Genomic DNA, 11,957 nt, shown 5'->3' with positions numbered 1-11,957 from the left:
GATGTTATCTCACAAGAAAATCATTCTAAGGTCACTTACATTTTCAGTGCAATTTCAGGCAGGAGGGAATTCATTCCTGCGTGATAAATGTTGCTGCTTGTTTACAGATAGCCCTCAACTTAGGACCACAATTTAGCCCAAAATTTCTGCTGCTAAGTGAGACAGATGTTAAGTGAATTTTGCCCCATTTTACAATCTTTCTTGCTACAATTAAGGGAGTTATTAGAGTTGTTAAGTTAGTAACACAATTATTAAGTGAATCTAGCTTCCCCATTGACTTTGCTTGTCAGAAGGTTGGAAAAGTTAATCACATGACTCAGGGACACTGCAACCATCATAAGTGAGTCAGTTGCCAAGCATCTGAATTTTGATCCCATGACCAATACCGTAGTTCTGAGGGAAAACAGTCATAAGTCACTTTTTTCAGTGCCATTGTAACTTCGAACAATCACTAAATAAACTGTTGTAAGTTGAGGACTATCTGTATTTAAAATGCCATCTACTAGGTAATATATTCAATCTATCTTCATTCTGAAGCTCTTTAAATGCAGATCTCACAGTGCAAGCACTTAACCTAGCTTTTTGATTTAAGCATTTCTTGGCTCTTCCATGCTTGCCTGATTAAAAGTCATGGTACACTAATGTACCCTTTTGAGCCATTCAGTCCTGTAGACTTTGGGTTTTGAAACAAGCACACAAAAAGAAGTCCTGCATTTCAGTATTGTTGCTCCAGAGAAAACTATTCTAGAAGCAGGGCCTGCCCTACCATTAGGCAAACGTACAATAAGCTGGACTGTTGTAGAAGGGCAAGGAATCCTTCACTATTGAATGCATCATTGTATTTTTACTGATATGGATAGGACAGGAATGCTTGAGGATTTTCTGCCTCAGAGGTCAAAATAACTTAGCTAGTTGTGGGAGCTTTGCCTTTTAACTCAAATGGATGGGCTCTTATTTGTCATATTACCTTTGCCTGCATAACAACCTCTCTTGGGTGCACCAGTGGGCTTATGGGGACAAACCAACATTATCTAAAGACCAGAAAACCTGTAGGTACCAGAAAGCCAAGAGAGGAAACTGTGTTGAATCAGATAAAAGAAGTCCACAGGTAAAACTTGTTTTCTCGCTAGGACGGGGAGAGATGAGAAAAGGGCAGAAGGCAAGAAACGCTGTCATTGAAAGACCTGTGAATCTGATGGCATATAATAATAGCCATAATGGAAATAAAAAGGCCTCCTTCCCCCTCGAATTTCACTGTCGGCTCTCCGACAAGGCAGAGCTATTCCCTCCATCGCGAACAGCAACAAAGAACTTCTGAAGTTGAAGAGAAAGAAGCACAGAGTCGCGTCCGCAGCCGCGGCCTTCTCGCGGCTCCGTGGCGGGGACCAGCCCGGCCGTAATGAAAGGTAATTGGCCGGGCTGCGCGCCATCTGCAGGCTCCAAATGCCTCTAATTAAGTTGCTGTCTTTCTCCCCCCCACTTCCTAATGCACCACCTTGCCGCGGGGAAACGGCCACGGAGTGTAGGCGGCTCCTGATCCCCCCCCCTCCCGAGGGGAGTGACGAGACGCGCCAGTAATGGTGTTGAACCGCAGCTCATAAATAGCCGAGGAGAAGCAGGCTTGATCTCCGCTGCGATCTCCTTGCCTGGCGTTGCCCGTGGCGTCCATCCGCAGAGCTCATCTCTGGGCTGGCACCCGAGCCATGCAGTGACTGAGGAGATCCGGTAGAGAGATCGGCCCAAGGACCCCTTCCCCCTCGGCCCTCCCTTCTCCCAGCTGGGACGGAGCGAGCTCAGCAGGTTGCTTCAACAGGCAAGGGCATCCTTAGCTCCGGGGCAAGGTACTTTCCTTCAAGATCCCACATCTTGTTCACCTTCCCGCTTCTTTTTCCGTCGTGTGCTCCAACTTTAGGCTAGGAACACGCGCCAATTTCTAAGACCAGGAGTTCCTCTAACACATTCCTAAAGCCTTAGGATCCTGGTGGACGGGCCATTTCCACCATTTCCAGGGTCTTTCTCTCTCTCTCCCTCTTTTGGGACCCAGATTTGAGGGCAGAAAGGAAATAATTTCGGTCTCTCTCTCTTTTTTAGATGCAGCGGCATCCCGGGCTCCTGTTTGTCGGCTTGATCTTTTGTGCTGCTCTCTCAGAGACGTTTGGGCTGGTTTTATCCGTAAGTAACGTAAGTAAGCATATGTAGCTCTCGGCCGTTCGCGCCTCTTTCAGCGGGACTACAAGAGACTCGCAACGTGTGCTCCGACTCGACCTCCTGGTCCCTTTACAAACCCGGGACGACTCTTACATCACAAACACGGGGATGGCTATCTCTTAAATGCATGTGGAAGGGTCGGGAGAAAAACCACTGGCAAAGATTTGATAGGTTCAATTGGGCAGGAACAAGCAATTTGTTCAAAGGAACAGAGGGGCTGAAATGAAAATCTGTTGGCAAAATTCAGCAGCAGACCTAAGATTAAATCCTTGCTACCGAGATGCCTATATAACACTTTAAGGGCTAAGCACTTTTATCCAAGGAAATTCATGAATTCATGAATTCCTTATAAAGTCTGTGGAACTTTATAATTCCTTATAAAGTCTGTGGAACTTTACTTCTGGGTTCTCTGAAATCCTAAATAACTTTGAAACTAATTCTGATACACAGTTGGTTTACTCTTATAATGTAGACTTTATTTTTAAAAGTATCCTGTGTAAATTTTGATAAAAATACTAAAATCTGATTCCCCACCCAATAAATAGATGTTATTTTAATGAAAACTACCTCCGTTTAAGTGGGTAATTTTATTTCCCAATATGGTATTTCTGTTTTAAAAGAAATATTGGCTAATAAATACAAAATTAATCATGCATTTTCTTTCTGTAAGGCTAAAGAGAAAAGGGGATGGACTATGAATAGTGCTGGCTATCTGCTTGGCCCACGTGAGTTGAAATATTTAATATACATTTAAAGCTATGGGCAAGAATGTTAATTTCTACAGTTCTTTGCCTATGAGTTGAAATGTTAGAGAAATGAGAAATAATATATATTTTATATTAGTTTTCACTTCCTACTTGATGGGAGAGGGCATGAAATTTATCAGTTACAGCTTTCCCTACTTGGTTTAACTTATTTTCAACTGAGTACTTTGAAGGAACAAGCCCTCCATTACCTTACTTGAACTCTTTAAGAGCAAACCAATTTGATCTGGGGGCCGTTTTCACTTCCAGACCATGTCAATGCATTGATCTGATGCACCAGTGTTCCCTGGATATACTGATCAACATTCTGGTTCCATTCTATTTCATAGATAGAAATAATATAATTCTTGAAAATGTTTTTTGTTGTTTTCAAGCTCATTCTTTCTATTTGCCTTTTTTCTGTAACTGTCTAGTAAGAGTCATATATTTTACATTGCCTGTAAATATTTAAGACATTGTATCCCAAGTAGCAGAATAAGCAGTCAAGTAATACACAGAGCTACATTATAGTTTTGAAGTGAAGCAATATATAATACTTGGTAAGACTGAGGAAGGGGGTTCAGTCAAATGGTAAAATTATTGAAGTAACTATTATTAAGTAGGTGTGATGTACACAGCAATAACCAAGGGCAAACTACTTATGTGAGTTTGCCCTTGGTTATTGCTGTATACATGACACATAACTTTTGTCAGCCATGACTGGCCCAATTAACATTTTGGTATGCCAGAAAGCAAAAATTATACACTTTCACTTACAAAGCCTTTCTCATAGGTGTAACATTTGCTTATCTATGTATTAAAAATCCAAATGACATTCTGTTATAGAAGTAAACAGCTGTGTGCATTGATGAATGTTTATATGTCTGTTCCTATAAGCTATAGTCATCAAAATTAATGGTAACCATTCAAAACTTTTGGAGGGCACCATGTTGGGACAGAGTTTAAACATCTATTGTGATTTTTGCAAGTTACTTTCAACATAATTGGGTCTGAATGACTTTAAGAAAAATGGAATAAAAAATAGCAAATACTGCCTCTTCAGTTCAAAACACTTGATTGAAATTGAGAAAATCTTTTCAAGTTATCAGCCGTGTAAAAAACATAACCATAGAAAATGCTACATTGTCTCATAAAAGACTTTGGAAATTCTCCCAAAAAGTTTACAGCAGTGTTGAAGAAAAGTTATTTTTTCATTCAGTGGAATAGCTGAGAGGGTGGCAGCTGCTATTTGCTAGAAAAGCTGTGAAGCTTCACATTAGCAGGAACTTGAGTAAGGTTCTCTAGCCCCCTCCTCCCCCAATAAATGTTCTGGCAAAAACATAGAAGCTACTTATCCATTCACATGAAATCAGGCTATATAACATCAGCCTGATTTTTGTCACTTGCTGTCCAGTTTTGTGTGATCAGGTAGAAGGATTTATTTGTTTTCCCAGTAAATTTCCCTAAGTTGCCAATAATCAAAGATATATTTGCTTTAGCAAATTAATCCAATATGAATTGAAAAATAAAGGGAATATTCCCTTTAGCCCAAGAACCAGCCATTTTAATAGGTGCAAACAAACCCCAACTCTGTTCTTGAAAGGCAATTCTGAGTGAGGGACAGAATAATTGAACAACACATCTCAGTGATTTTGTTTTTATTATTTTTTAAAACAACTTCATGATATAAATAAGTAAACAATACTTTTTTTAATGGTACTTATAGATTAGAGAAGTTGGATAAACATTACAGTTTGAAATTGAATGGAGTCAAATGTGAGGTTCTTCACTTAAGAAAAAATAAAATAAAATGCAAGACAAAGAATTACCAACAGACAGTATCAATCTACTTTGGTAACAATATACATGAAAAAAAATTTGTCACATAATTGATCATGCTGAATGTGAGTCAGCACTGTTCATTGTGGCTAAAAAGGCAAATGTGATTTCATTTTAGACTGTCTACTAGACTGTCTACTATTGACCTCACCCCTTTCCTAAGAGGTCTGTAGGGGGCGTGCATAAGCGCACCAACGTGCCTACCGTCCCTGTCCTATTGTTTATCTTATTCTTCTTTTATTTTTCTTATATGTACCCATTTCATGTATTCACAACTATGTATACACTTATACTTATTATCTTGTAAACAATTGGCAAATCAAATAAAATAAATAAAAAAAAATAAACAAGTGACATCAACAAAAGTATAGTCTCCAAATCATAGGAACTAATGATCCTGCATTAGTTACTTTCCCAAATGTTTCCTGAGAAGCGCAGGAAACAACAAGGAGGAGGATTGGAGACTAGAAATAAAGTTGTAATAGAAGAGATTGAGAAAATTAGGTGTGATTATCCTTGACAAGGAGCAAGGGGTAATGGCAACATGATAACATAGCATTTTTAAAGTATCTGGCAGGACATCACATAACAAAGTCATTTTTTCTGTTATCATTTATCTGGCAGGATAAATGTATCTGGCAGGACACATAATAACTGTGAAAGGTTTCAGGAAAGCAGATTTTGGTTGAAGTCTAGTTTAACCCTGATGTTTGACAGTAGAGTCACTTCTCAGGAGGAACTGTGAATGTCTGGCATTGAATTGTTCAAGAACAACCTGGGTGGCCTTCTGTTGGAGGCTCTTTTAGTTAATTCCTACACTGAGTAGGGTTCGGACTTGACAGTCCAATTAGTCCTTCTGAATTCTATGATACTGTCCCAATATGCATCCCTTGCTAATCAGCAGTGGATCAATTGAAGCTAATTTTGGGTGCAGTATACAAATAGGTAATACATTAATTAAAAATATTTCAGGAGAACAAACACATTACAGATGTCTTTTGCTCCTATCAAGCCCGAAATTGACATATGTGTAGCCATTTTAGTTAGGCTTAGTCTATATTCTTTTTCTTACTTTCTCTGTAGCAGTCATGGGGGAAGGGTTTCGGGTTTGCCACATTCCTAAGGGAGGAGGAGTGGAGATAAAGAGAGTTGTTTTGGCTAGGTGATTCTTCTTCCCGTGGGAAACGAGCTGTCTGTGCTTGGGCCCCTTGAAGTGGAGATTTATGACATCAAGCAATGTTGAATTACTTCTATTGGAGAATGTGACTTTGGGGGGTTGTTTCTAACTTTTAATATTGTGGGGTAATTCCAGGTTGTGTCAGATCCGGAATAATGTCAGGTTTCTAAGTGATGAAATCCATTTAAAAAGAAAAGAACAAAGTCCATCTTCCAAGACAATTTCCTTTATTTAGGAAAGCATCAAATTGGCAAAGTCCATGGTAATTCCAGATCTGGTTTTCCTTGTGGCACAAGTGGGGTAAGTGAGAAGAAGTATTTCACCCAATCATTCCATCATCCTCTCAAGAGGCAGTTCAAGTAATCACACGGGCACAAGCCCAAACTCAAAAAATCAAAGACAAATCAGAAATGACCAAGAAGTTGCAAAATGATTTAATAACAGATACTTGGTATCAAGAAAATAAGGATTCATTAACTATGCGGGAGGGTGTAGCATGGAAGGGTTCTAAACTATATGTCTTTACATCTTCATGCACTTCAAAAAAGTCATTACTCAAAACAAGCAGGACATTTTGGATATTTAAAAACCCTACACATGGTCAGACACTAGTTTTGGTGGCCAAAAATGAAGCAAGACATTGAGGATTATGTAAAGAGTTGTGCCACTTGTGCCACAAGGAAAACCAGATCCGGAATTACCATGGACTTTGTCAATTTGATGCTTTCCTAAATAAAGGAAATTGTCTTGGAAGATAGACTTTGTTCTTTTCTTTTTAAATGGATTTCATCACTTGGAAACCTGGCAGCTACCTGATGTGTACATTATACATACTGAGATTATTCAATATTTGAGAAAAAATATTTTTTCTTGGAATATTTTATTCTGTTTATGTTGGGTTCAAATGAATGGTGGCAAAATGGATGAAAGATGGCCAAACCTCCATACCTTACAAAGGAATTCTACTTTTCAAGTTCAATTTTCTCTAAGGATAGGTAATAGCCATCATCTGTTTCAGGTCGTATTGAACAGCTCCTCAAGGAAATGCCCAATGCAAGGGGGAGAGAAGAGCCACCTGGGGAATGTAAGATGGCTTTTGGAGGTTATTTGTGTAAACTAACTGCAGTTTACTGTCAAAATAAATTTAATATGTTTCTTAAAACCAAAGGAAGCAATCACTATGCTACATGTTCTCAAGTAAACTGACTGACGCAAGGTAGCACATTATGTGCACCTAAATATGTCCACCTTTTTCAACCAGAGCAAACAAGGAGCTATAAAGTGGCTATTGTACCAGAGATGCCTTTCTTTAATGTAGTGGCAATGGCTTTATCCCATATTTGGCTGAATCAAAACATTTGCATTATGCCAGAGATGAATAAGTTGTGACCTTCCAGATGTCACTGAACTTCCATTCTTAGCTGCTCAAGCCAAAATAGTGAAGAATGAGAAATGTTAGCACTGTAGTCCAACAGCACCTGGAAGGCAACTCCTTGCTTGTCTTTTCCTGCATGATTACACCCAAAATGTGACATTGTGCTGAATTTGCTGGTGTTGTATGCCAATGTTGCAATAGGTCAGATACTTTGCTTTATGATTAGTGAAATGTTTTTTCTCCACTCATTCAATGTGCATCATTCCATCAAAAATATCAGTTATATTTTTGTTCATATCTAGTGGGGAGATATCTCACAATACGTTGGTGAATGTTGGAGTAATGAAACCTGATCTCACCTCTTGTTTTATTTACAGATGCAATGGAGAAAATTTTTAGTGTCAAGCATGGTTTAGCTGGTAAACGTGACATAAACCTCAAAGAAAATGTAAAAGCAGGTAACTTTTCTTCTTCTAATACCTTTCTGCTATGTACTTCCAAGCATATCTTTAAAAGCTGGGCGTTATTTTAATGAAACATGATGAAGTCTATTTAAGTGGATTGTTTTATTTTCCCAAGATGATATTTCTGTTTTAAAAGAAACATTGGTTAATGTGTAAAAATTTAATCATGCATTCTCCTTCAGCTGGGCAGCTATATCACTGAGAGTAGTAGTTAGGAGTAGAATGAAATCCAGGTTAGATTTCATTGTATTTAATTAAAATTAGTCTCATGGTTCCTTCTTTTCTCCCTCCTCCGTTCACCTTGAATGCCCTCCAAATCTGCATGGAAAAAGTCCCTGGAGCATGGATAGGAAATCTACTCTCTATTATCTATACCAGTGTTTCTTAACCATGACAACTTTAAGATGTATGAACTTCAACTCCCACATCTTAAATTGCCAGGTTTGAGAAATCCTAGTCTGTGCAATGCATTTTTCAGGCAGCAAAAAACTGTATATATAACCAATAAAATGTAGAAACATAAAAATAATTCCACCCACATAACAATTTACATTTTAAAATAGCATGTAGATAAAAGAATTAAAGCTAACAAAAACTTTCCATTAATGATTATAAATTCCAGAGGACACCCCCCAATTTTTTTTATAGTTCATCCACTTTCAATTCCAAGAAGTGGCCCCTACATTTGCTTCAAGATTAAAGCATTCATCGAGTTATCCTAAGTTAACTCTTAATTACCACTTTTATCTAACCTTCTCACCTTCATTCTCTCTTGTAATCAGTAATACTTGATTTTTTTCCCCAGATACTTCCACGAGACTGCTGACGTATAACAATATTATGCGTACTATAATTGAATTCTTGGCCTATCTACATCTTAAAGGTTAGTAGTTTCTCCCAAAGTGAATAGTTAATGCTACTACTTTAATATAGGAACATACAAAATTGCATGTACAAATTTCTGTTGCTCAGAGCTCCTGTTATCTAGTCATGAGGGCCCTAAGAAGAAAATAACAGCTTAGTGTCCATATAGTGACATGTACCAGCTTCTCATTCCACCTAATAGTCAGTACACTATTGTTTGAATAGCCATTGTAATGCTTCACTAGTCAATAGGAAAGCCAGTCCAGGATTATACAGGATCTACAAATGAAAATGAATGAAATTATTAGCTCTTAGCTTATGTTGTATAGGGTCACAGTCATTCTCAAGAATGGATTTTCCAATGTAGAAAATCTAATCTGGTGGCCCCTGGGATTTGGAATGTCTTTGCTCAGTTTAGGTTGGTGCCCAAGTCCAAATGCTAAGACTAGATGTTGGTCTTCCTTAGCTGGACAAAACCTGATCTTGATTTGTTATTGTCTTACAAAGCTCTCAATTGTTCAGAATTAGGCATGGGTAAGATTGACTGAGAGGGACGCAGTGACTCAGTGGCTAAGACGCTGAGCTTGTCAATCAGAAAGGTTGGCAGTTCGAATCCCTAGTGCCATGTAATGGAGTGAGCTCCCGTTACTTGCCCCAGCTTCTGCCAACCTAGCAGTTTGAAAGCATGTAAAAATGCAAGTAGAAAAATAGGGACCACCTTTGGTGGGAGGGTAACAGTGTTCTGTGTGCCTTTGATGTTTAGTCATGCCAGCCACATGACCACGGAATCATCATCAGACAGTGCTAGCGCTTTGGCTTAGAAACAGAGATGAGCACTGCCCCCCAAAGTCGGAAACAACTAGCACATATGTGCGAGGGGAACCTTTACCTTTTAAGATTGATTGGGATGTGGGATAAAAGTTTTTGAATATGAGCCTCTGGCTCTTGAATCTGATGCTCCCAAGAATGATGAGGTTGGCTTCCTTGCTATTTCCTTTTAGTATCTAGCATTCTAGCTGAATCTTTTTTTTTAATAATTATCTCCCTTTTTAAACTTTGGTGTGCTATTTTCCTCTGCCTTTATGCTCCATGTTTTTGTTCTATATTCTACTATATTTCAGATATGGTAGGTAGGGCTTCTTTGTGGATCCAGAATCAATGATCAAATATGAATGGATAATTAAAATTGTCAGTATTAATATTGATAATTTACTAATATCAATAAAGATTGATTATAAAATGCTGTTGGCATTTCAGCTCTGACAGTAAACACTTTTTCTGTTTTGATATGTTTTTGAAATATTTGGGTATAAAAATGAAGAGAGAAATGCAATATGAAATGGAGAGAAAAGTATATGGAATTACAGTTTTTCAATGATAAATGATTCAACAATAAATAACTTTTCAGGGCATTATGTTGAAATATTTTGGGGGGGATGTATTTATGAATCCCAAAATTACTTTCTTTTTTTTGGCCATGTAATCTTTTTTCCTACCTTTTTTCTAAGCTGGAAAATTATTTGTAAGAAGAAAAAAATAGCTGGAAGATGAAAGGCTAAGGCTGTAATTGCAAATGTGATAAAAGCACTATCAATGAAGCAATGATCTCTAAGTCAAAGCCAGCCAATTTTGTACAAGGTATTTTCCAGTAGGGCCCTAAGGATACTTTCAAAGGATCAAAGGCTCTTCGTTGGCTTCAGGTGAATACTGGTGAAATTACAACTGAAGAAGTAAAAATGCAATATGTGCTGCCCTATTGCAACAATCTTATTTCTCAAGATCAAATTAATAGCATTAGGGATGTCTTGATTTTTTTGAGAACAAAACTGTGCAAAAGTCTTGTCAACGTTATTTTGTAAAAGAATAGCCACTGTTACTGAGTGCTTTTACCCTGTCTTGTAATGCAAACATGTTTTACTTTTTCTTTTCTTGATGCAGAAGCTGGAGCTCTTGACAACATAGTTACAACAGTTTCTTCAGAAGAAAGAGATCAGTCCTGAAAGAGATTACATTTATACTCTGAATTGATCTCATCTGAACCCTGAACAAAATAAGACATTATTTATTGTTTACAATGACCTTACACTTCGGCTGATTGTCTAGTTCTTTTCTCCCCAGTGATGTTATAAGATTATCCTTAATAAAAACAATTGCTTTGGATAAATGACAATAATAAAAAAAATAGCAGCTTGTTCTTGGGTTACTTTTCCTAAAATGGGGCTTCTATTCTTCTTTTAAATCTCTTTCATTTCAGAGGAAGTGAAGGTGATAGGAGAAATGTCATTTTACTTTAAAGCAAAACAGGTACACAAGAAACAATTTAATTTGGTCTTTGACTGTAAATTCATTTAAAAATGAACAGATATCTATTTCAAATAATAGAAATCCTCTCTGGGTCTCTTTCCAAGAATTAATAACAACTCAACTGAAACAATACCAAATTATAAAGTCATCCTTCACAGCACAGAATGTTTCCTATGTGTACAAGCTCTGTTAAATCTCTTCATATGCAATTTATATCAAGTCAGATGCGGTGCTGAATCCATCCATTCTTTACAAAAACATAAACAATGTACAACTGCAGTGTGAAAGATTGCTTGTTCTTTTACAGAGACCACACAAAACAGCCATCTGAATGCTAAAAATATATTGCATTGTCCTCCATTATATGATGACTTGAATGATGAACTGGGGTTGATGACTTGAATGATGAACTGGGGAGAGAACTGTAAATTTGTAGAGCAAACAACAATCCAATTGATATACCATTTTCTTTGGAAAACAACCCTTCAGGAAGCAAGAAGTGATGGAGCTGGTTTTGGATGTACAGCTTTTGAAATACAAAAACAACCTGAAAAGGGCTACAGATAATCCTTGAGATATGGCAGGTCACTTAATGAACTTCAACGTTCCAAGTTTCAACAGGCAGCCCAAAATTATATACGACCCTGTTTCAAAGTTATGACAACTGCAGTGCACCTGCAGTCATTTGCTCTTAGGCCCCCGCACCCCATTCCACTGGGACCCATAGTGTTTGGACCTGCTCCATATGTCCATCACCTATCATACCTTTTGAAGCTTTCCAGACATCTTATGGGGAATAAGGGCAGGCCATGCATACCAGGGCTGTGCAAAGGCGACCCAAATGCATCCACCATTTTCTTACACCTGCTTGTGTGCTGCGACAAAATGACAGCTGCCAGGCAAACAGCTTCATTTTGCTGCCTTAACAGAGTCTGCATAGTGCTGCAGAAATGTGCAGAAGAGTTTGGTTAATGAAATGCATT

The 11,957-nt window shown here is 38.0% G+C and overlaps 1 protein-coding gene across 4 annotated transcripts; it reads left to right on the top strand.

The window, feature by feature from the left end:
* Nucleotides 1-1,501: 1,501 nt before the first annotated feature.
* GAL (galanin and GMAP prepropeptide) lies at nt 1,502-10,881 on the top strand. Of its 4 annotated transcripts, none has more exons than XM_026668137.2 (7): nt 1,502-1,841; nt 2,092-2,172; nt 2,879-2,933; nt 6,986-7,051; nt 7,720-7,800; nt 8,612-8,689; nt 10,609-10,881. In XM_026668137.2, exons 2-7 carry the CDS (start codon nt 2,092-2,094, stop codon nt 10,668-10,670), a joined length of 423 nt encoding a protein of 140 aa, XP_026523922.1. In that variant the 5' UTR covers nt 1,502-1,841; the 3' UTR covers nt 10,671-10,881. The 4 variants fall into 4 exon arrangements, with proteins under 4 accessions (XP_026523922.1, XP_087810109.1, XP_087810121.1 ...); XM_087953983.1 differs by having other exon boundaries at nt 2,092-2,181; nt 10,609-10,876; XM_087953995.1 differs by lacking the exon at nt 6,986-7,051 and having other exon boundaries at nt 10,609-10,874.
* The last annotated feature ends 1,076 nt before the right edge of the window (nt 10,882-11,957 follow it).

This window comes from Notechis scutatus, chromosome 1 (assembly GCF_049901735.1).
Source record: "Notechis scutatus isolate UNSWTSFEM ecotype Mainland chromosome 1, rNotScu1.2, whole genome shotgun sequence".
NCBI lineage: Eukaryota > Metazoa > Chordata > Lepidosauria > Squamata > Elapidae > Notechis > Notechis scutatus.
This window is presented reverse-complemented; position numbering and strand designations above follow the sequence as displayed.

Coding starts and splice junctions, on each gene's coding strand:
- GAL (XM_087953983.1), top strand. CDS start 2,092: ATGCAGCGGCATCCCGGGCTCCTGTTTGTCGGCTTGATCTTTTGTGCT. Junction 2,182..2,878: donor TGGTTTTATCCGTAAGTAAC/GTAAGTAAGCAT, acceptor TCTTTCTGTAAG/GCTAAAGAGAAAAGGGGATG. Junction 8,690..10,608: donor GGCCTATCTACATCTTAAAG/GTTAGTAGTTTC, acceptor TTCTTGATGCAG/AAGCTGGAGCTCTTGACAAC.